Genomic DNA, 25,346 nt, shown 5'->3' with positions numbered 1-25,346 from the left:
TAGCACTGCTGGGGGGGGTTTAAACTAACTTGGCAGGGGGATGGGGTACAGAGTGGAGCTATAGTAGGGGGTGATTTACAGCCAAATACAGAGGGAAAAACAAGTCAGCTGGGAAGGCAGAGCAAATATGTGAAGGCAAAAGAGAATATGGCAGGGCTGGAAGGCATTTATTTTAATGCAAGGAGTCTTGCAAATAAGGTGGATGAACTGAAGTTGTTGTTGAACACATGGGAGTACGATATTGTTGCTATCACGGAGACATGGTTGAGGGAGGGTCAGGACTGGCAGCTCAATATTCCGGGGTATAGAATCTTCAGGCGAGACAGAGGGGGGTGTAAAAGGGGAGGGGGTGTTGCAATATTAATTAAGGAGTCAATTACTGCTGTAAGGAGGGATGATATATTAGCGGGTTCCTCTAATGAGGCCATATGGGTAGAACTTAAAAACAAAAAGGGGGCAAGCACTTTGCTGGGAGTGTACTATAGGCCCCCAAACAGTCAGGGGGAGATAGAGGAACAGATATGTAGGCAAATCTCAGAAAAGTGCGAAAATAATAGGGTAATAATAGTGGGGGATTTCAACTTCCCCAATATAAATTGGGATAGTCAGAGTGTGAAAGGCTTAGAGGGTGCAGAATTCTTAAAGTGCATCCAGGAGAGCTTTTTGAGCCAACATGTAGAAAGTCCTACAAGAGAGGGGGCGGTACTGGACCTAATTCTGGGGAATGTAGCCGGGCAAGTGGTGGAAGTGTCAGTAGGAGAGCATTTTGGCGACAGTGACCATAATTCGGTGAGATTTAAGGTGGTCATGGAAAAAGACAAAGACGGCCCAGAAATAAGGGTTCTAAATTGGGGGAGGGCCGATTTTAATATGATAAGGCAGGATCTGGCCAAAGTGGACTGGGAGCAGCTACTTATGGGAAAATCCATATCAAAACAGTGGGAGACTTTCAGAAGGGAAATAGAGAGAGTACAACGCCAACATGTTCCTGTAAAGGTCAAGGGTGGGACCAACAAGCAAAGGGAACCTTGGATGACAAGGGATATACAAAAATGCATTAGAAATAAAAGGGGGGCTTTTGGCAGTTACAAAAGACTAAAGACGGAAGAAGCCCTAGAGGAGTATAAAAAGTGCAGGGGCATACTTAAAAAAGAAATTAGGAGGGCGAGGAGGGGCCATGAAATAACACTGGCGAGCAAAATAAAGGAAAATCCTAAGATGTTTTATAAGTATATTAAGGGCAAGAGGATAACCAGGGAAAGGGTAGGGCCCATTAGGGACCAAAGTGGCAATCTGTGTGTAGAGCCAGATGATGTAGGCGGGGTTTTAAATGAATTTTTTGCATCTGTGTTCACTATGGAGAAAGACGATGCAGACATAGAAATCGGGCAAGGGGACTGTGACATACTTGAACATATTAGCATCGAGAGGTAGGAGGTGCTAGCGGTTTTAGCAGGCCAAAAAGTGGATAAATCCCCAGGCCCGGACGAGATGTATCCCAGGCTGCTGTGGGAGGCAAAGGAGGAGATTGCAGGGGCTCTGACACAAATTTTCAGAACCTCTCTGGCCACAGGGGATGTACCAGAGGACTGGAGAACAGCGAACGTAGTACCATTATTCAAGAAGGGTAGCAGGGATAAACCAGGGAATTACAGGCCAGTGAGCCTAACATCTGTGGTAGGGAAATTATTGGAAAAAATTCTGAGGGACAAAATTAGTCTCCACTTGGAGAGGCAAGGATTAATCGGGGATAGTCAGCATGGCTTTGTCAAGGGTAAATCATGTCTGACAAATCTGATTGAATTTTTCGAGGGGGTGACTAGGGGGATGGATGAGGGAAATGCTGTGGATGTGGTTTACATGGACTTCAGTAAAGCTTTTGACAAAGTCCCGCATAGGAGACTGGTCAAGAAGGTAAGAGCCCATGGGATCCAGGGTGCCTTGGCGCGTTGGATCCTAAACTGGCTGAGTGGCAGGAGGCAGAGGGTGATGGTCGAAGGTTGCTTTTGTGACTGGAAGCCTGTGTCCAGTGGGGTACCTCAGGGATCGGTGCTGGGTCCCTTGTTGTTTGTGATCTACATAAATGACTTGGATGAGAATGTAAAAGGTATGATCAGTAAGTTCGCAGATGACACGAAAATTGGTGGGGTGGTAAATTGCGAGGAGGAAAGCCTCAGGCTACAGGACGATATAAACGGGTTGGTCAGATGGGTGGAAAAGTGGCAAATGGAATTTAACCCTGAAAAGTGCGAGGTGATGCATTTTGGACGGACAAATAAGGTAAGGGAATACACAATGAGTGGTAGGACCCTAGGAAGTACAGAGGGTCAGAGGGACCTTGGTGTACATGTACATAGATCCCTGAAGGCAGCGGAACAGGTAGATAAGGTGGTTAAAAAGGCATATGGGATACTTGCCTTCATTAGCCGAGGCATGGAATATAAGAGCAGGGAGGTTATGATGGAGCTGTACAAAACGCTGGTGAGGCCACAGCTGGAGTACTGTGTGCAGTTCTGGTCACCTCACTATAGGAAGGATGTGATTGCTTTGGAGAGGGTGCAGAGAAGATTCACCAGGATGTTACCTGGGATGGAGCGCCTCAGCTATGAAGAGAGGCTGGACAGGCTGGGGTTGTTTTCCTTGGAGCAAAGAAGGCTGAGGGGGGACCTGATTGAGGTGTACAAAATGATGAGGGGCATAGATAGGGTAGATAAAGAGGAACTTTTCCCCTTAGTAGGGGGGTCAATAACAAGGGGGCATAGATTCAGGGTAAGGGGCAGGAGATTTAGAGGGGATTTGAGGAGGAACTTTTTCACCCAGAGGGTGGTTGGAATGTGGAACTCAATGCCTGAAAGGGTGGTAGAGGCAGGAACCCTCACAACATTCAAGAAGCGTTTGGATGAGCACTTGAAATGCCATTGCATACAAGGCTATGGACCAAATGCTGGAAAATGGGATTAGACTGGACAGGGATGGATGGGCGGCGCGGACACGATGGGCCGAAGGGCCTCTTTCTGTGCTGTTAAACTCTATGACTCTATGACATACATAATTACTTAAAAGAATATATTACTGATGAAAAGTTTCTTTCTTAAAAATGTTGGAAATGTTACATTACTCATTTTAGAACAGTCATTTTCACATTTAATAAACACAGCAAATTCAATTCACACAGCCACAATTGCTCCTTCCACCTACAGTACTGAAAACCCGTTTTTAAAAAAAAAATTAAACTTTAAAACTTACCTCAGCATTTCTTAAAATAACTTTCCTCCCTTTCCCAAACAAAAATATTGCCTTTCAGAAGCTCCACGATAAAATATATCTTCCTCCGCAGCCTCTGAAGCAACTTTACACATGCTTTTTTCATGTGTAAGTTGTAAGGACTTAACCTCACTGAATCCATGAATGAAATCGACGAAGTTCACTGCGCACGCGCTGTGCCTCTGAACCCCTTCGTTCAGAGGACAGGAAATGCCAGATTTCCCCGCATGCGCTGTGCATGCTGAAAACCAGCATTTCCTCCGGCCAGACGCGTGAGTACCCCGACCGTACTCACGCGTTTGGAACGGAATTACTGGGCCATTGTAATTCAAGTCCTCTCTTCCTTTTGTCGTGTACATACCCTGGACCTGCAGGATGGTGAAATGTAGAAATAATTTCCTGAGTCTCCCAGCTTGATGCGATGTTTACAGGTTCTGGACAGGCCACTCAGCGCACATTTCCTGTGAAGAGGGAACAACAGAGTGAGTCACACAGGAAAGGACCAGTCCCAGTTAACTTCCCGTCAGGATAATATATTTGCCAGCAGTAATCATTTAAGCAGGTGAGGGTCCACCCAGAGTGTAACCTAGGCCTAGTACAGTAGTTAATGATATTACCATCTATCTCAACATAGCCTCCTAGGAACGATGGTCTGGGAGCTCCAAGAAAGGCAACCTATGTTTTCTATAGCTTAGCTCACCTTCATGATCTCAAACCTGGCTCCAAAATGGTTGCACACCTCCCCACTCCCCTTTGACAAGTAAGGAACACTTCTTAAATTAAGTTACTCTACTATTTTCTCCCCTTCCCATGTACTTTCACCAGCTTGCAGGGCAGGAAGACACATGGATTCCCTGCTTACTTCCCTCTATCAATATCTCTCTGAAGCTGGGCTCTTGGAGGTGACCAAGAGTTGCCAAGCTACTTATCTCTGCAATGATTTGCCTTTTCCACATTTGGTGTCTCCCCATAGCCAAGAGCAGTTATCAGCATACGTAATTGCGTGCAAATTTATTTCAGCAGCTACATAAGAATTAGGAGCAGGAGTAGGCCCTACAGCCCCTCGTGCCTGCTCCATGGAATAGGCTCAAAACACTTGCTCAACACTATTTTGTTCTGAGGCTAGTTTAACATAATGGGGCTGAAATCACACCCGATTTTCTTTTCTACTGAAGCCAATCGAGCACGGTGTAAAACGGGCTGGAAAAAGTATAAGTAAAGACCCCGTTCCCTAGCCAACATGCCTCCACAAGTCCTGCTGCGTCTTGCCTGTGAAAAATTTAGGAGAGGTGACATATATTTGTCCACGATAGGAGCAAAGTCTGACAGTTGGTCATCCAGCGATGAGATTCTTAGTTGTGGACCATACCTTGGGCATTACTTCAACCCAACAAAAAATGGTTAAAAATGATTAACTGTAGGGAGTTTTGGTTTGGGGTTTGTGTCTGGTCAGTCAGTCGTGTGTCTGAGCTGCTCCAGCCCCGTGCGGTTCGAATCGCTTCCCCTTTGGTTCTGACCACCGGACTTATTTACAAGTAGCAATAAAGACAAACGAGACCAGTGGTTCGGTGCAAAGAAAACCAATGTTTATTAAAATAGAGAACAATTACTATACAGAGAAAATCACTATGGAGGCAGCACAATTACACTTAACAGGGGAGGAGAAATGGACACATCGAAGGAAAATGACTAAAATGACACTTTAGCAATTCCCCTTAACTCCCACCCTTTACACCTATCTAGGTTATCTTGTGATGGGCCAGAAAATTGATGCTCACCAGTCTAGGATGTTGAAACGCCTGCTCCGTGCCCTGTTGTCTGCCGATGTCTTAGGTTTTCACCGCCCAAAGCAGAGATACCCCAGTAATTTAAATGTAACTGCGGGTATTCTACTTCCCTGGACGGGCTCTTCGTCGACGATCCTCTCGTTAGGTTGATGGTACGGCAGGGCACCGGAGGCGAGGCGGGAGAGAGCGAGAGAGAGATAGCTTCCCGAGGGACTAGTTATACCCTTCTGGTAGCCCTTATCTCCCGCCAGATCAGCTCATTTCTTTTGTCTAATCTGGACGTGTTAAAACTCATACAAAAGGTACCGATCTGGGCCCATCGACTTGGGTGGCCGGTTAATCAGTTTTAAACGTCTTATCAGTGTTCCCCTTTGTCCAACGGGTTTCGTGATGGGACCATTCCAGTCTGAATGCCCCGTTGATCATTTGTAAATAGTGTCGATGTTCTCTAACGAAGGTCTGAAATGCAGCTAAGCTTGTCCCATTACGTGTTGAATAGGCCTTGCCTGCTCTTGATTGCTTGTGCAAACGACCTTGAAGGGTTTTAATCAGAGGCCCGAATGCCACTGGGTTTGCTTCTCATGCATAAATGCAGAAGGTCTGTCTGCATTCGAGTTTCTGGAAAGTTCCTTCTCACAGCAATCGGAAACTTACAGGCCTTGGCCATGAGGCTGACCACAGCCATCTTGTTGAGCCCTGGATTCCAAACTCAGTCCAACCAGGGTTTCTTTAATAAACCAAAAGTAAATCTTCAGGGGGGGGGAAACATGAAATTTGCAAATCCTTTCATAACTGTGCTGGTCACATGGGTCAGGGGGTAGCCAAGTGGTATTAACACATACTTCTTTTCTCCATTTTTCTCTCCCTCTTCTCCTTTGCTGGTTTTTCTGCTCCTTTTTCTTTCTTTTCTTGCATTTCTCTTTTACTTTTCACAGCCTGCCTGGTTATGCGAGTTGCGAGAGCTTTCTGTTGCTGAAGTGCAAGGCAAAGTAACGGACTGTAGGAAGCAGGGCAATCCCAGCATTCAGAGGAGCAGTGAAAGCCCTCTATTAAATCTATAGGGGCTATGGATTGGAATTCTCAGCTGGCACACTGTGATCACCCACGCCAGCTGGTAGGCCTGCCAGTCCTTGTATTGGTAACTGGCCAACTATTAGGAATGGGTTGCGAGAAGAGGACTGGGCTCCAGGAATTTTGTTTATATCCCTAAAGGATGGTAGTGTAGTTGTTATTGTAGTAAACTTGTCAACCCTGGGATCACGAGTTCAAATCCCATGACTGAATTTGAATCCAATAAATCTCATAACTTGTGGGCTGGCCCCAGAAAAAAATATGACCATGATTGTTGTAAAACCCCAACTAGTTCCCTAATGTCCTTCAGGGAAAGGAACCAGGCACCCCTACATGTGACTCCAGTCCCATATTATGTGGTTAACTCTTATTGCCCTCTGCCGCTCAATTTTCTTTTTTTTTTCGAGGGACAGGCAATAAAAGCAGCCAGATCCAGAGAACAATTTTTTTTTTTTTTTTTTTTTTAAATTGCTGCATTGTGCATGTTTGGGGATTGGGAAAGTCATGTTGCAAAGAAAGGAGGTGGTGAACAAAAGGAAAATGGTCTTTTTGAAAACAAGAGTATGGCAAATCTTAGCGTTTTGCCTGTTTGCTAACACAATGCAATGATATAAATTGCTTCATTTGTATCACTTGAACGCAACGTTGCCCTAACAGAATCAATGCACAACTCTTACCAAACAAGGAAGGCATTTGGAAACACTTTCTTTACCCCCCCCCCACCCCCAGATGATGGAGTGAGAGGGTTAAATTTACATAAGCCCTCCAATCCTGCAGTATCCAGATCTTATCTTCCTATGTGTCCTGGGGATACAGCACTTCCTACTTGATCTGCAGGAATTATAAGAATTTATACAATCACGGAAAATATTCCAGCAATCTCCAGCCCCGTCAGATACATAGAGGCCCTGCAACTAATCCCCCCAGTGCCACATTCCTGCACCACAGAGATTTTTCCCAATTTGATTCTCTTCTGAAGGTGCTGACTTGTGCGGGGGCATAATTCCACTCAGCCCCAGCAGTCCTCTGGTACCTCTCTCGAGTAGTTACACGCCTTGAAAGTGGGGGAGGGGGAACAGCAGATTTTGACAACAGCAAACGTTGTGCTCACAACACGTCCGCATGCCCATTGATTTAATCGCCTGCCTTGCTTGGTGTAATCAAAGAAAATTAAACTTTAAAATAAATATGTGACTCCTAGTGGCTAATCTCTTTCCCTCCCTAAACCATGGATGTGGAGGACAAATGCAGTGGTGCCTTTACCCACCACACAGTTACAACAGAGCCCTGGTTAACTGCTCCCTCACAAAGTCAGCATTTGGTACCAGAGGTGGGATTGATCATTTTCTTTCAGAAAGTAACATTTTAGGATACAGTATACAAGTAATTTGAGACGTGACATGTGGCAAGTATAACATGCTTGGGAGGAAAAAGGTGACTTTGGACCTATGGTTCCCAAAGCTCTCCACCAGTAGGTGTAATGTCTGGGTCTGTTCCTGACTAATTGATGGAGATTGAGTACTATGATTAGTCAACAACTCCATTATCATTGTATCATGCAATTACCAGGAAGGCGAACTAGATGGACCTTGGTTTTTATTTGTCTAGCAATTCCTATGTTGCTATGATAAATTATCATGATGCCAATTTCCTTACCCCACCTCGCCTCAGCATAAGTCAGATGTCCACTTTTTGCGAGCAACTGACTTAACCTCACTGAGCCTGACTATTTTTCAGCTAATTTGAATGGACTAGCCGAGCACTGGGCAGGGCTACTGCCTTAGATTCAATGCTCGTTCCAAATAGGGGACAGGACGTTGTGCACTGCATGTAGGTCATAGAGTCATAGAGTTTTACAGCACAGAAAGAGGCCCTTCGGCCCATCGTGTCTGCGCCGCCCATCCATCCCTGTCCAGTCTAATCCCATTTTCCAGCATTTGGTCCATAGCCTTGTATGCAATGGCATTTCAAGTGCTCATCCAAATGCTTCTTGAATGTTGTGAGGGTTCCTGCCTCTACCACCCTTTCAGGCATGGAGTTCCACATTCCAACCACCCTCTGGGTGAAAAAGTTCCTCCTCAAATCCCCTCTAAATCTCCTGCCCCTTACCCTGAATCTATGCCCCCTTGTTATTGACCCCCCTACTAAGGGGAAAAGTTCCTCTTTGTCTACCCTATCTATGCCCCTCATCATTTTGTACACCTCAATCAGGTCCCCCCTCAGCCTTCTTTGCTCCAAGGAAAACAACCCCAGCCTGTCCAGCCTCTCTTCATAGCTGAGGCGCTCCATCCCAGGTAACATCCTGGTGAATCTTCTCTGCACCCTCTCCAAAGCAATCACATCCTTCCTATAGTGAGGCGACCAGAACTGCACACAGTACTCCAGCTGTGGCCTCACCAGCGTTTTGTACAGTTCCATCATAACCTCCCTGCTCTTATATTCTATGCCTCGGCTAATGAAGGCAAGTATCCCATATGCCTTTTTAACCACCTTATCTACCTGTTCCGCTGCCTTCAGGGATCTATGTACATGTACACCAAGGTCCCTCTGACCCTCTGTACTTCCTAGGGTCCTACCACTCATTGTGTATTCCCTTGCCTTATTTGTCCGTCCAAAATGCATCACCTCGCACTTTTCAGGGTTAAATTCCATTTGCCACTTTTCCGCCCATCTGACCAACCCGTTTATATCGTCCTGTAGCCTGAGGCTTTCCTCCTCACAATTTACCACCCCACCAATTTTCGTGTCATCTGCGAACTTACTGATCATACCTTTTACATTCTCATCCAAATCATTTATGTAGATCACAAACAACAAGGGACCCAGCACCGATCCCTGAGGTACCCCACTGGACACAGGCTTCCAGTCACAAAAGCAACCTTCGACCATCACCCTCTGCCTCCTGCCACTCAGCCAGTTTAGGATCCAACGCGCCAAGGCACCCTGGATCCCATGGGCTCTTACCTTCTTGACCAGTCTCCTATGCGGGACTTTGTCAAAAGCTTTACTGAAGTCCATGTAAACCACATCCACAGCATTTCCCTCATCCACCCCCCTAGTCACCCCCTCGAAAAATTCAATCAGATTTGTCAGACATGATTTACCCTTGACAAAGCCATGCTGACTATCCCCGATTAATCCTTGCCTCTCCAAGTGGAGACTAATTTTGTCCCTCAGAATTTTTTCCAATAATTTCCCTACCACAGATGTTAGGCTCACTGGCCTGTAATTCCCTGGTTTATCCCTGCTACCCTTCTTGAATAATGGTACTACGTTAGCTGTTCTCCAGTCCTCTGGTACATCCCCTGTGGCCAGAGAGGTTCTGAAAATTTGTGTCAGAGCCCCTGCAATCTTCTCCTTTGCCTCCCACAGCAGCCTGGGATACATCTCGTCTGGGCCTGGGGATTTATCCACTTTTTGGCCTGCTAAAACCGCTAGCACCTCCTCCCTCTCGATGCTAATATGTTCAAGTATGTCACCGCCCCCTTGCCCGATTTCTATGTCTGCATCGTCTTTCTCCATAGTGAACACAGATGCAAAAAATTCATTTAAAACCCTGCCTACATCATCTGGCTCTACACACAGATTGCCACTTTGGTCCCTAATGGGCCCTACCCTTTCCCTGGTTATCCTCTTGCCCTTAATATACTTATAAAACATCTTAGGATTTTCCTTTATTTTGCTCGCCAGTGTTATTTCATGGCCCCTCCTCGCCCTCCTAATTTCTTTTTTAAGTATGCCCCTGCATTTTTTATACTCCTCTAGGGCTTCTTCCGTCTTTAGTCTTTTGTAACTGCCAAAAGCCCCCCTTTTATTTCTAATGCATTTTTGTATATCCCTTGTCATCCAAGGTTCCCTTTGCTTGTTGGTCCCACCCTTGACCTTTACAGGAACATGTTGGCGTTGTACTCTCTCTATTTCCCTTCTGAAAGTCTCCCACTGTTTTGATGCGGATTTTCCTATAAGTAGCTGCTCCCAGTCCAATTTGGCCAGATCCTGCCTTATCATATTAAAATCGGCCTTCCCCCAATTTAGAACCCTTATTTCCGGGCTGTCTTTGTCTTTTTCCATGACCACCTTAAATCTCACCGAATTGTGGTCACTGTCGCCAAAATGCTCTCCTACTGACACTTCCACCACTTGCCCGGCTACATTCCCCAGAATTAGGTCCAGTACCGCCCCCTCTCTTGTAGGACTTTCTACATGTTGGCTCAAAAAGCTCTCCTGGATGCACTTTAAGAATTCTGCACCCTCTAAGCCTTTCACACTCTGACTATCCCAATTTATATTGGGGAAGTTGAAATCCCCCACTATTATTACCCTATTATTTTCGCACTTTTCTGAGATTTGCCTACATATCTGTTCCTCTATCTCCCCCTGACTGTTTGGGGGCCTATAGTACACTCCCAGCAAAGTGCTTGCCCCCTTTTTGTTTTTAAGTTCTACCCATATGGCCTCATTAGAGGAACCCGCTAATATATCATCCCTCCTTACAGCAGTAATTGACTCCTTAATTAATATTGCAACACCCCCTCCCCTTTTACACCCCCCTCTGTCTCGCCTGAAGATTCTATACCCCGGAATATTGAGCTGCCAGTCCTGACCCTCCCTCAACCATGTCTCCGTGATAGCAACAATATCGTACTCCCATGTGTTCAACAACAACTTCAGTTCATCCACCTTATTTGCAAGACTCCTTGCATTAAAATAAATGCCTTCCAGCCCTGCCATATTCTCTTTTGCCTTCACATATTTGCTTTGCCTTCCCAGCTGACTTGTTTTTCCCTCTGTATTTGGCTGTAAATCACCCCCTACTATAGCTCCACTCTGTACCCCATCCCCCTGCCAAGTTAGTTTAAACCCCCCCCCAGCAGTGCTAGCAAACCTCCCCGCAAGGATATTGGTTCCCCTCTGGTTCAGGTGTAAACCGTCCGACTTGTACAAGTCCCACCTTTCCCAGAAGCAGACCCAGTGATCCAGGAAATTAAAGCCCTCCCCCCTGCACCATCCCTTTAGCCACGCATTCATCTGTTCTATCTTCCTATTTCTATACTTACTAGCACGTGGCACTGGGAGTAATCCAGAGATTACAACCCTTGAGGTCCTGCTCTTTAATCCTTCACCTAGCTCCCTAAATTCTTGCTGCAGGACCTCATCCCTCTTTTTACCTATGTCGTTGGGACCAATGTGGACCACGACCACTGGCTGTTCACCCTCCCCCTCCAGAATGCCCTGCAGCCGCTCAGTGACATCCTTGACCCTGGCACCAGGGAGGCAACAAACCATCCTGGATTCACGTCTACGGCCACAGAAACGCCTATCTGTTCCCCTTACTATAGAATCCCCTACCACTATTGCTCTCCCACTCTTTTTCCCCCCTTCCTGGGCAGCAGGAGCACCGCCAGTGCCAGGAAGTTGGCTGCTGCTGCCTTCCCCTGGTGAGTCATCCCCCTCAACAGTATCCAAAGCGGTATACTTGTTTGAAAGGGGGATGTCTTAACAGCCTGCAACGGTGTAAAGCAGAAGCAAAATTTTGTGCCAGTGACAGTAGTTAGAATGAGCAACAGAATCCCCCCACCCACAGTTCAGCTCTGCTGCACTGAAGATTTGGAAAGGTGGACCCCGCCGCCCAACTTACCTGATAGTTGGTAGCTGTCCCTTTGAACATCTGATCTCAAGACACTGCCTGGGCAATGTCAGACAGCTAGTTTACGTGGGCATTCTCCATTCCAGGCACTGCCCGGCAGAGTCTCAGACAATGACGAGAGGCATCATTACTTTACTCCCAGGTGATTTGCATGGGATTTCACCTGCTTCAGGCTGGAGCTTCCCACCCCTATCTGTTTGGTCCCAAGAAATGCACATCATGCACAAAGGAGGGCAACACCTGGCCAAAAAGGTCTTTTCTCCCAATTCTCATCCCCAACACCCCTGGAACTGGCACACATGTGACATTAGGAACAAGAACATTGGTCCCCATGTGCTCAGAGAAGGAGGCTGTCATTTTGATTAAAGCCTGAGACAGACTGCAGACAGTCTCCCAAGAGTTGTTGTTTACACAGACTCCAAACCTTTACAGATACTCTCCCAGTCCCAGTAGCAGTGGAGACTCCTCCACTCTTCCCCTCTCCTCCGCCACATCCTTGTAACCACAGGAAGTAATCTCTCGGAGCAATACGGATGACCAATATCCTGTAAGCAAACTGTCTACTAATGGTTACCACCTGAAGCCTGAGTTGGGATGCCTCCCTTGTAATCTTTCCCACATCAATTAGTCTGTGATACATATGGTGGGTTTAATGGGTGCCATACCCTTCGGCCTGCAATATGATGAAAGGGTAGAATTCAAGCTGGACTTTGGGCGGGGAGTACTGTTTCCAATAGAACCAATAGCTGGCTGGTTTTGATACCACAGGAGTTTAATGCACTGTTACTGCTTTTCTAAGCGGTGTGATTTTCCTGTCAGGACAACCTGGTTTAAATGGGATAGTTGAGGGGTATGATGGGAGAAGTTTTATTTTTGTTTTTGTTCTGTTTTACAAGGCAGATATTAACCACAAAAACAGTCTGTGGGATATCTTTACTGAGAGAGGAAACCTGGGACAATATACTGAAAATGTACTTAAATTTAGCTTGCAGTGTGTTACCATAACAGCAGTTTTTAAATTGAGGCAAAGGGCCATAGTACAGGATACCAAGGTTGAAGAGAGTATGAGGAAAATCATGTTGAAGGGAATAGGAGGGTAAATCAGGAAATATGGTGAAGAGTAGGCCATTCAGCACCTCGAGCCTGATGATGATACTAAGCTTGGGTTTTAAAAGCTTATAGATCCGGGGAGGAAGGGAGACATGGAGTTCCAGTTTTTAGGTCCTGGGAAAGGATGAGTTAGAACAGGAGACTGTGCATCGAGTCTTGATTTCAACAAAATGAGGCAGCAGACAGGAGGAAGCATATCATAACACTCGGGTATATTATACTGACGGCTGGCCTGAAAGTTAGTGACAACTATCCCCCAGTCAGAGAGCAGTTTGGATTACTGCTGGCGAACACATTCAGAGATAGCATTCCTCACCGTGTCATGTACTCTTATCGGTGCGCACCTGTTGTTGCGGGCTTTGCCAGCTACACTTGTCTGTCCGTACACCAGTGGGGGGAGGGAAGGCGCAGGCCACAATCAGAAACCTGCTTTCTTGCTCGTGTGTGGTTTCACCATAACCGCAGCATCAATATTTGCCGGGGTTCCTGTGATTTCCTGTGATGATCAAGGTGATGTAATTGATGGTTTCAAGTTCAAAGAAAGAACTTGCATTTATATAGCGCCTTTCATTGCGTCAGGATATCTCAAAGCACTTTACAGCCAATGAAGTCCTTCTGAAGTGTAGTCACTGTTGTAAGGTAGGGAAATGCTGCAGCCAATTTGCGCACAGCAAGCTCCCACAAACAGCAATGAGATAAATGACAAAATTAATCTGATTTTGTAGGTGTTGGTTGAGGGATAAAATGTTGGCTAAGATACTGGGAGAACGCCACTGCTCTTTTTGAAATAGTAACATGGGATTTTTTACATCCGCCCGATTAGAGGACAGACAGCGCCATGCTTTAACATCCTTTTCAAAAGATGGTACCTCCAACAGTGAGGCACTCCCTCAGTACTGCACTGAAGCAGCAGCCTAGATTGTGTATTCAAGTCTCTGGAGTTTGCTTTGAATCCACAAACTTCTGACTCAGTGAGTGCTCCCACTGAGCCAAGCCTGACGCAACTCAAGTTTACAAAAGACTGTTGAGTCATAGGGCTGGATTTTCATTGAGGAGTCGGGTAGGAGGCGGGACTACAACTTTCGGGGTTGTAGTCCCGCCTCCATCGAGTTCTAGCCAACCCATGCGATTTTGACTTGATTGACCTTGTTGAGCCTGCCCAGTGGGCTCAGCAGGCCAATTAAGGGCCACCCGGCAACAGGTGACGTCACAGATTGATATTTCATCTGTCAAGACCTTTTGACAGATGAAATATCAGTGTTTCACAGCTGTTTGAAGCTGTCAAACACTGACAATCTGTATTCCAAGTTAATTCCTTCCTCTCAGGATGATTTAGAGATCTCCCCGGAACAGAAAGCTGAATGCTGCAATTTTTGACAGCTCGCAGCCATTCTGCTTTCTGTGCTGGTGAGATGAGGGACTCCCGAGATCTGAAGGAAGGAAGGCTGTAAAGGTAAGTAAAGGTATGTAAAACTTCTTTAAACACTTTACACACATCAAACACACTTACCTTTGCACTCATGCACCCATCACTCACCTGAACACCGGACATCTCGACCCCTCCAAGCCCTTCATCCCAACAGTCCGCCTCCTCTAACTTGGCATGGTTTGGAGCCGTTGGGAATCCCACACTTCAACATTAAAAATAGGGATTAGGCTAAAAACTGCCTGTTAACTGGCAGTTAATTGGCACTAATCCCCTTCCCGCCTCGGGGAGGCGGGTCCCAGTGTGGGGCGGGTACCCGCCTCCTTTGAAACTGGCATGGAGGCGGGTTGGGGGCGGGATGGGTTCGTGCCCCCCGATTTCGGGATTTTAACCCCCCACACGCCTTCAATCCCGCCTCCACGGCCCAATGAAAATCCTGCCCAGAGTCATAACGGCACAGAAGGAGGCCATTCGGCCCATCGGGTCCATGCCAGCTCTCTGTAGAGCAATCCAGTCAGTCCTACTCCCCCGCTCTATCCCCGTAGCCCTGCAAGTTTATTTCCCTCAAGTGCCTATCCAGTCTCCCCTTGAAAACATTGAATGTCTCAGCTTCCACCACTTCCGTCGGCAGCAAATTCCAGGTCCTCAACACTCGCTGTGTAAAAAAGTTTTTCCTCACATCCCCCCTGTATCTCTTGCCCAAACCTTAAATCTGTGTCCCCTAGTCCTTGTACCATCAACTAGTGAGAACAGCCTTTCCCCGTCTAGCCTATCCAAACCCGTCATAATCTTGTACACCTCTATCAAATCACCCCTCAACCTCCTTTGCTCTAATCAAAACAAATCCAGCTTCTCCAACCTGTCGTTATAGCTAAGATCCCCCATCCCCGGAACCATTCTGGTAAATCTCCTCTGCACCCTCTCAAGGGCCTTCACATCCTTCCTAAAGTGTGGTGACCAGAACTGGATGCAATACTCCAGTTGTGGCCTAACCAGCGCTTTATAAAGGTTCAGCATAACTTCTCTACTTTTGTATTCAATACCTCTGTTTATGAAGCCCAAGATCCCATATGCTTTGCTAGCCACTCTCTCAATATGTCCTGCCACCTTCAGGGACCTATGCACATTAACTCCCAGGTCCCTCTGTCCCTGCACACTATTACTGTGCCATTAAGTGTATATTGCCTGTTCCTTCTGCCAAAATGCATCACCTCACACTTCTCTGTATTAAATTCCATCTGCCACGTGTCTGCCCATTCTGCTAGCCTTTCTATGTCCTGTTACAGTCGATTGGTATCATCCTCACTGTTTGCCACCCCCCAAGTTTGGTGTCATTGGCAAATTTAGAAATTCTACTGTGTTCCAATATCCAGGTCATTATATATTGACCCTTGAGGAACACTACTGTCTACCATCCTCCAGTCTGAAAAACAGCCATTTACCACAACTCGCTGTTTTCTGTCCTTAAGCCAATTCCTTCTCCAAGCTGCCACTAACCCACCTATTCCATGAGCTTCAATTTTGTTAACCAGCCTTCTATGTGGTACTTTGTCAAACGCCTTCCTAAAATCCATGTAGACAACATCCACTGCATTCCCTTCATCAATCCTCCCTGTTACTTCATCAAAAAATTCAATTAGATTAGTCAAACATGATTTGCCTTTTACAAATCTGTGTTGGCTCTCCTTAATTAGCTTAAACCTCTCCAAGTGCCAGTTAATTTTTTCCTCGATTATTGTTTCTAAAACTTTATCCACCACTGATGTTAAACTGTAGTTACTAGGATTGTCTTTGCACCCTTTCTTGAACAATGGTGTCACATTTGCCACTTTCCAATCCTCAGGCATCTCCCCCACATCTAGGGAAGATTGGAAAATTATGGCAAGCCCTTGACTATTGTGAAAGTTTCTTTTGTGTTATTTCTAGCAAAATCATTAAGCAGTTTCAAAGGAATGGGATTACAATTTTACTAAAAGTCCCGATCAACGGAAATCTTCATTCCAGGGAAAATTAGTTTGAAATTAAGAAGTGAGCAGTAAGGAGGGAAGTTATATGGAACAGAGTTATTTAATATGCTACTAGGGGAGAGCATTGAAATGAACAGTAAAAATGTGCTTACGCCAATTAGATGTGTTCTGGAAAGAAGGAATTGAGACATAGGGTGAGAAAGTGTGTAGGTGGGGTTGATTTATGAATAAGGGACACTGGTCGATGCTTAAAAACCTTCCCTAATTCATTAAAATGTGCATATAACATGCACTCAGCAAGTGACAATATGCAGTGAGCTCACTGATGTTGTATCACAACACATTCACTCCTTGCTCCCTCCCTATATGCTATCCAATGGGAATGGCTTACTAATCCTGTTTCAATCCAGAATCAGGTCAGGATTTCTGCTTTTCAGAATTCTGAATGTAAGAGCTTAGGACTGATGAAAGGACACACCCCGTCCCATCATTTAGCTTTATGTACAGAACCCACCCAGACCGTTGGCATTGCTCTCCTGTCTCAGCACCAAACCCTTGTTGCCTTATTTACTGCAGAATCAAGAGTTCATCCATTTTATTCAATGCTTTAACCCAGTCCACATTCGTTATATATGGGGTAGTTTATACCAACTAAGTCTACATGCACTGAACTGGAAGTAGTGTATACCAACCAAGTCTAAATTCAATGTGCTAAGGTAGAGTATACCAAACAAGTTTATGTTCACTGTATTGGAGGTAATGTGTACCAAACAACTCTAGATTCACTGTGCTAGAGATAGACTTTGTTGATAATAGACTATGTTCACCATGCTGCATAGCGTATACCAACTGAGCCTACATTCAGTGTACTGGGTCGCAATGTACATCAATCAAGTCTACATTCATTGTGCTAGGAGTATTGCATACCATCTAGATCTGTTTTCACGGTGCAAGGGCTCTGTATACCAACTGACCCTGCATTCACTGCACCAGGGAGACAATCTATACCAACTGACCCTGCATTCACTGCACCAGGGAGACAATCTATACCAACTGACCCTGCATTCACTGCACCAGGGAGACAATCTATACCAACTGACCCTGCATTCACTGCACCAGGGAGACAATCTATACCAACTGACCCTACATTCACTGCACCAGGGAGACAATCTATACCAACTGACCCTACATTCACTGCACCAGGGAGACAATCTACACCAACTGACCCTACATTCACTGCACCAGGGAGACAATCTACACCAACTGAGTCTACATTCACTGCACCAGGGAGACAATCTATACCAACTGAGTCTACATTCACTGCACCAGGGAGACAATCTATACCAGCTGAGTCTACATTCACTGCACCAGGGAGACAATCTATACCAACTGACCCTACATTCACTGCACCAGGGAGACAATCTATACCAACTGAGTCTACATTCACTGCACCAGGGAGACAATCTATACCAGCTGAGTCTACATTCACTGCACCAGGGAGACAATCTATACCAACTTCCTTCCCTTTCCTCTAAACTGTAATCTTGCTATTTGTGGATGTGATGGTTGGTGCCATGCTTAGACAGGAAATAATGTTCAGAATTCCATAAATTTTACAATTATTAGGGATAGAAGCAGTAATATTATTAAATATTATCCCAGATTAGTTGGAATATAGGGTCACTGGTTGTTTTTGCCCCCTTTATTTAGAAAATACATATTTAACCAGTTTTGTGAACCCACAACACATTATCAACCAGCTAGTGTCTATCCCCCTCTACAGAACATCTTCAGAACTGCAGAACCAAATTAACAGGAAAGCATGGACTGAGAGAAGGCCACTCGACCCACTGAGCCTATTCCTTCCACAGTGTCTACAGACTCTACCCCACCCATTTCATCTCCTGAAAGGACATACAGTATAAACACTCCCTGATCCCCAAAGGTAATCAAGCAAAACTCCATCAGTCAAACACTGGCTGATTAATCCCCACAGATAACATGCCTACCTTCCCACCCACAGACAACATGCCTACTTCCCCACCCACAGACAACATGCCTACCTCCCCCTTGTCTCCGTAGCCTGTAGAGTATTCAATCATCATCTCTATATATTTACAGGGAGCCCCTAGTAAATACTGATACACTCCCAGGGACCCTCTGCAAATACTGACACGCACAGGGACCCTCTGCAAATACTGACACTCACAGGGACCCTCTGCAAATACTGACACACTCCCAGGGACCCTCTGCAAATACTGACACACTCACAGGGACCCTCTGCAAATACTGACACTCACAGGGACCCTCTGCAAATACTGACACACTCACAGGGACCCTCTGCAAATACTGACACACTCACAGGGACCCTCTGCAAATACTGACACACTCCCAGGGACCCTCTGCAAATACTGACACTCACAGGGACCCTCTGCAAATATTGACACTCACAGGGACCCTCTGCAAATATTGACACTCACAGGGACCCTCTGCAAATACTGACACACTCACAGGGACCCTCTGCAAATACTGACACTCACAGGGACCCTCTGCAACTACTGACACACTCACAGGGACCCTCTGCAAATACCGTTATGCTTCCATGGACTCCTGCTCCAACTCTAAAAGACTGTAGTTACCCAAAAGAGAACAATGCTATTATTGCAGAAAACATTTTTCATGCCAGCAAGCCAACAAATACCAACAAGTACAGAAATCTTATGACAGATGGACAGAAACTGGATGCCCTCACGGATCTCTGGGATCCTCTCACAGATTCCCTAAGGTCCGGGGAACAAGTTTGAATACATAAATGTTACTCTGCTCCAACGATATGCCTCAGTCCCAACCAGAGAGCGCCCTCTGCTGTGCCAATGTGGCATATTTAATTTTCCATATCAACCATCCTGCAGCTCTCCGAGTTGAGACTGGCAATTTAGTGCCAGTTTCGTGGTGTACGCCAATGGCCACTAGGAGATGAATTGAGAGTGCCCGCTCATTTCACCTTGGACCTTTACAGCCAGCAGGAAGAGGTGTTTATCCCACCAATGTGGACTAGATTGAAAACCCAGATCCCAGAGGAGAAAGAGCAGTGTCAAACACATTGCAGCACCACGGCCCCTATAATTATATGACTCATGAGGCGTGAAGAGACTACAGAAGCTGTGTTAATATTGTGAGTAAAGGCTGGTTGCAAACAAGATTTAGTGTGCGTTAGGATCAGGAATATCTATGTAAACACTTACGTCACTACTTCAGCCCGCCACCCACTAGAAGAGAGAAAGAACATTAAATCAAGAAGCGAATCAGACCAATTAACAGCAATCAGATCAAAGGCGATGAAGAGCATGCTCTTACTTTGGTCCTCCACACTCTATGGCTGAGGCCTTGACTACTGGCAACGCCTGGGTAGCTGCTGGCTCAATACTCAAGGTGTTGCTCTCCACAGCAGCCTGGACTGCTTCCGTCAGCTGGGAGAGGAGAGTGAGAGAGACAGGAGAAAGAGAGATAAGATAGTGAGACAGCGAGAGAGGAGAGAGCACAAGATAGAGACAGCAAAATAGAGAGACAGCGAGAGAGAGGCACATACAGAGATAAACAGCGAGAGAGAGACAGTGAGGCAAACAATCAGAGCATGCCAGATAGTCAGAGAAAGAGAAGGGAGGGGGAAAGACAGCAAGGGAGAGAAAGACAAAATATATTAATCTTAACAAATATGGAATATCCTTATATTTCACAACAAAAAAGAGATTCATTTTACCTGAACACTGATTAGATAATAAACCTCAATTATAAAACGGTTTTACCCCTCCCCCATATCTAAATATGCATCTCATGTTAAGAGTTCCTCATTCTCTGGCTTTATCTCCTGATGCTGACAGCCCCTCGAAAACCAGACACAAGGCAGCAACTGGAAGTGGCCCTGGACCCACTCCCCCTCCAGTTTCTTTTCCTCGTTTTTACTTTACCGCCCTTTAAATACCCCCTCTGCTGCAACAGTGCTCCAGTCAACATAAATTGTATTTATATAGTGCTTTTAATGTAGATGAACAACATCCCAAGGCACTTTGGAGGTATAAGGAAAAAAAAAAATTGGACGTTAACACTTAATTTGAATATGCTCGTCAGAAGTGTCGACTCCCCACCAGAAATCCCGCACTCACCCAGCCAGAAACCAGGTGCAAGAAACTCAGAAAAATCCAGGTCTGCATGTCCATACACCAACCAACTCAAGTCACCATGCTGCACCTCAGAGGTACCAGTGTAGACATGAGACAAGGTCTATGGGATACTTGAAGGATGAATATTCATCCTCCAGAACGCTATCAGCACCAGGGAATCACTGCGCTCTGTCTGATGACAGCTGATTCCAGACTATCCATTGACACGCACAAACTTACCTCATGCTTGGCAAAAGAGAGACATGGGCTGATGTCCTCCTGGTAAATCCTCTCTAAGAATGGGCAAGCCTTATCCAGGGTTGGTTCCTCCTTCCACGCCTGGAACTCATCAAATAAAATCAGGTCGATCTGTAAGCGGCAAGACAGCAACGTCAGGAACAGCAGTGTGGTGGCCTTTAAATTAGAGCATACGGGCGAGAAAGGATCTCCATCTGACACCCGATTTGCTGTCAAGGTAGCTCAAATTCTCCCCATCTCTCCTGAAGATGCTGACCCTCACTGGGGTATGATTCCACGGGCACCAGGCACCCATTTGTACCTCACACAAGTGGCCATTTGTAAGTATAGCCAGGGAATATCAACAAGCTATTCTACCATGGTAGCACAGCACAGCCGAGCACAATCCTGTCCTTGTTGAATATCCACACACAGGCACACTCTCCAGCTTGTCTGGGTGGGGGGGGGGGGGGGAGGGACTCGCTGGATAGTAACCAGGAGCAGGATCCCTCACTCATTTTTCCCTTCTCTAATGCAGGAACACTGAAGTCAATTGTAGGGCTCTGGCTACCACCTTGGCAGAGATCAGCTAACTCAGACACACCACAAGAACAGAAGACGTAGGAGCAGGAGTAGGTCATTTGGCCCCTCGAGCCTGCTCCGCCATTCAATAAGATCATGGCTGATCTGATCATGGCCTCAACTCCACTTCCCTGCCCGCTCCCCATAACCCTTGACTCCCTTACCTTTCAAAAATCTGTCTATCTCCACCTTAAAGATATTCAATGACCCAGCCTCCACCAGGGATGATACTCATGGCCTTCCTGGTCCATAGGGTTCAGTACCACGCCACAGTGTCATTACCCGCCTCACATTCTCAACCCCCCACAACTCATTGAGGAATATTTAGAGATTTAAATTTTACAAAAAGAGCTAATCAAAATAGAATGTAATCAGTTTGATTCTATTTATTTTATTCATGTTACCTTATACTTAACCTATCAGTGGGATTGAATGCATCACAGCAATTAACAGGTTAATGGAGAGGTGAATCCAAATCATTCATTGGTTAGTGGGTGAGGGAGGGGTGCCCCAGTCATTCATTGGCTAGTGAGGGAGAGGTGCCCCAGTCATTCATTGGCTAGTGAGGGAGGGAGAGGTGCCCCTGTCAATCATTGGCTAGTGAGGGAGGGAGAGGTGCCCCAGTCATTCATTGGTTAGTGGGTGAGGGAGTGTGTGCCCCAGTCATTCATTGGCTAGTGAGGGAGGGAGCGGTGCCCCGGTCATTCATTGGTTAGTGAGGGAGGTGTGTGCCCGTCATTAATGGGTTAGTAGAGGAGGCGATGCATCCGAGTCACCTACGGGCCAATGTAAGTAACATCGTTGCTCAAAGGCTCGCTCTTGATATCAAGACTCACATTTGATTCCTCCTCTTTCTTCCAACTTCCCATTTCTTTCTTCTAGTGATAATTCTAAGTGCTTGCTGTTGGTTACTGAGTGAGAATGCCAACTTGTGCCAAATTAGCAATCTGTGCTGTAAATCACGCCCAGAGAAACAGATTGAGAAAAACCCAACTCATTTTGAGTAGTCCCTTGCAGTCAGCAGACAGAGAAGACTTTCATTCTATTAGCCTGGGCTGGAGGTAACTAGCCAGGGTCTGATCCACCGCACCACCCAGTCCCTCTTATAAACGCTTTTTATCCAAGTTTAATATTAAGAGGGATAAATACACGTACACAAATATAATTATTTTAGACACTTATACACGACAGGGCAATTGGAGCACAAGGCGGCAACAGTACCTGATGCTCCTGCATCGATGATGGCTTGGCAAGGTGCTCATATGGCTCAGGTGTGACATAAATCGCCCTCCCGGGTACGATGCAGAGAAGTAGAGAGAGGAGAGTGGGCACTCCTGCCTTCAGGAGCACCATGAAAAGTCAGCGTTAGTAGAGTTAGAGTATTAGACCAGAGAGACAGGGAATTCATCAATACATGGAGACATGTACAACCAACAGACACAGACTCAGAGTGGCACCAGAATCACTTCAATATGAATGCAACTCACTATGCTATAAAAAGTGAGCAGCAGAGAGGGGGAGGGCAAAGTAGTGAGGGACAAGTAGTGAAGGGGGGTAATAGAAAGAGGGGAGAATAGTGAGAGAGCAGCAAGAACTTGGACCAGCAAATAGCTGGGATAAATAATCCAGTGAACTGACAGAGAAAGCAAGAGACCCTCTTCTTTAGATCCAAGTCAAACACTATTCTCTCAGAGAAAACAGCAAGCATCTTCTCACAGCGTTCTGCCTAAACATCGCTCCTCTGTGACAGTTCACAAAGAGGTGCAGATGTGTATCTCACTTTACGCACTCTTTGACTCTCGCCTGTGAGTACTGCTGGGCCTATTCCAGGCATTTGCCCACGAGTGAGATCAGGAATTTACTGGGCCGAATAACCACAATGCCAACCACCTAATCTAATTGGTACTGTCCCCTGTGGGTGCAGGTTTGCTAGTGGTAGTGCCATCCTGGTTATACCAGAGTGTGACAGGGCACCAGCTACCTCAATTTCTATAAATCCAGAGTTGCCAACCTTAGTTTGGCAGATGGTAAACCAAGAGAAGACTCGGTTTGTTCCTACAGAACAACATAGTGAGCCACCCCACCACAGGCTCAGGCACTGACAGAGGCCCTGGCCCAGGTCAACTGGCAGCCCCTTGAACCTCGGAATGATGCACAGCCACGAGGGAAACAAAATGTCAGAGAACACAATGGTAAAATGGGGCTAATGGCTGGGCTTTAGGAAGCTCCAGGCACTGTGTGGCTAGAAGCGAACAGATTCGGGAGTTTTACTTGGATCAGGTTGTGATGGCAGCCCACAAATAAATTACAGAAGTTTGTTTATAATGTTCCCATTAAACGAACGTCATAGTTATCCAACAAGGCACTGACTCACAAACCCACTCTGAGGGACGTGTAGCTTTACTAGTCCGACAAGCAGACAGTTAGGTAAGCAGACAGAGAAACAGGCAGCGGGGAAGGCAGGCAGACAGTAAGCCGACTGAGACAGCAAGACAGGCAGGCAGACAAGAGGGAGGCAGGCATGAGAGACAGACTGACAACGCGTCCAAATCTACTTTCACACTCACCTCCCTGCCATCCTTGCTGATTGGCTGTAACTGGGTATTCTGTGTAGCTGTCGTGACGATGGCATTGCTCATGCTTTTGTTGCGACCGTGGCTCTTCTTAAAGACAGCTTTTGAGGGGCTCTGGAGCTGTGGGTGCAGCTCCCTATTGGGAGAGGATGGTGTAGATGTAATCACAAGTGTCTTCAGTGCAGTTACCTCAGCCAGTAGTACGTCAATCTAAAATAGGGGGAAGAGAGGAGGCAAGGTAACCAACACAACACCCAGTCACCATCGATATTCCCAGACAATCGCTAAAACATTCGATTTTTTTGTGTGAATTTTGTGCTCAAACAAGGGAAGGGACATTAATGTTGAGGAATAGAACATTTTCTATTTCAGTCACCCAAGGGGTGATTTTAACCCTGTCCGCATGGTGGACATGGAAGCCGGGTGGGGGGGGGCAGTTAAAATTGCCCCGGAGATGTATCTGCTGATGTCCTGCTCCCAGCCCGCAGTCTTCCATGTTAATCTGCTCTTCTGAGCAGGCGGGTTGGACACGTGCCATAAACTCGCCGCCTTGAAATATGCAGATTGAGTTCTGATGATGTCATCGAGCCCCGACTGCTGTTTTAACCATTGGTCTGTGCGGGGAGGATGTTGTAGCTTTTCCATCAGGTGAATCGAGCAGGTAGAGGAGTCAGGGCCAGAAGAGGCCCAAACAGGCAAGTTTTTTTTTTAAACTTTCCTTATGGGACCAGGAGGAGCAAGAGCTGCACTACTGTGGCACATTTCAATTTCCCACGCCTGTTGTCCATTGGCCTCGGAGTGCGATTGGCCATTAGAATCATACAATGATACAGCACAGGAGGAGGCCATTTGGCTCATCGTGCCTGTGCCGGCTCTTTTAAAGGGCTATCTAATTAGTCCCACTCCTCTGCTCCTTCCCCATAACCCTGCAAATGTTTCCCCTTCAAGTATTTAACCAATTCTCTTTTGAAAGTCATCACTGACTTTGCTTCCACCAACCTTTCAGGCAGTGCATTCCAGATCATAACAGCTCATTGCGCAAAGATGTTTTTCCTCAAGTCGCCTCTGGTTCTTTTGCCAATTACCTTAAATCTGTATCCTCTGTTTACCCACCCTTCTGCCACTGGAAACAGTTTCTCTTTATTTACTTTATCAAAACCTATCATGATTTTGAACACCTCGATCAAATCTCCCCATAACCTTCTCTGCTCTAAGAGGAACAACCCCGGCTTCTCCAGTCTCTCCACATAACTGAAGTCCCTCATCCCTGGTACTATTCTAATAAATCTCTTCTGCACCCTATCCAAAGGCCTTGACGTCCTTCCTAAAGTGTGGTGCCCAGAACTGAACACAATACTCCAACTGTGGCCTAACCAGTGTTTTATAAAGGATTAGCATAGCTTCCTTGCTTTTGTACTCTATGCCCCTGTTTATAAAGCCAAGAATCCCCTATTCTTTTTCAACAGCCTTCTCAACTTGACCGGTCACCTTCAAAGAAATGTGTATGTACACCCCCAGGTCT

General features: G+C 46.1%; 1 protein-coding gene across 7 annotated transcripts in view; it reads right to left on the bottom strand.

The window, feature by feature from the left end:
• rab3il1 (RAB3A interacting protein (rabin3)-like 1) overlaps positions 1 to 25,346 on the bottom strand; it is a 90,100-nt gene that overhangs the window by 12,538 nt on the left and 52,216 nt on the right. For 4 of the 7 annotated variants that reach the window (XM_086007759.1, XM_086007760.1, XM_086007755.1 and 1 more), the window contains exons 5-10: positions 23,819 to 24,034; positions 22,473 to 22,589; positions 20,673 to 20,801; positions 19,630 to 19,742; positions 19,518 to 19,541; positions 3,626 to 3,725 (exon numbers count right to left, since the gene is read on the bottom strand). In XM_086007759.1, the coding sequence (XP_085863885.1) occupies positions 3,626 to 3,725; positions 19,518 to 19,541; positions 19,630 to 19,742; positions 20,673 to 20,801; positions 22,473 to 22,589; positions 23,819 to 24,034 (699 nt within the window). The remainder of the gene's footprint in view (positions 1 to 3,625; positions 3,726 to 19,517; positions 19,542 to 19,629; positions 19,743 to 20,672; positions 20,802 to 22,472; positions 22,590 to 23,818; positions 24,035 to 25,346) is intronic. The other 3 variants (XM_086007756.1, XM_086007761.1, XM_086007762.1) reach the window with 3 other exon arrangements.

The sequence above is a fragment of the Somniosus microcephalus genome, chromosome 15 (assembly GCF_052327205.1).
Source record: "Somniosus microcephalus isolate GS21.2 chromosome 15, FLI_Smic_1.0, whole genome shotgun sequence".
Lineage (NCBI taxonomy): Eukaryota > Metazoa > Chordata > Chondrichthyes > Squaliformes > Somniosidae > Somniosus > Somniosus microcephalus.
Note: the sequence above shows the minus strand (reverse complement) of the source record. Positions and strands in the feature narration are given on the sequence as shown.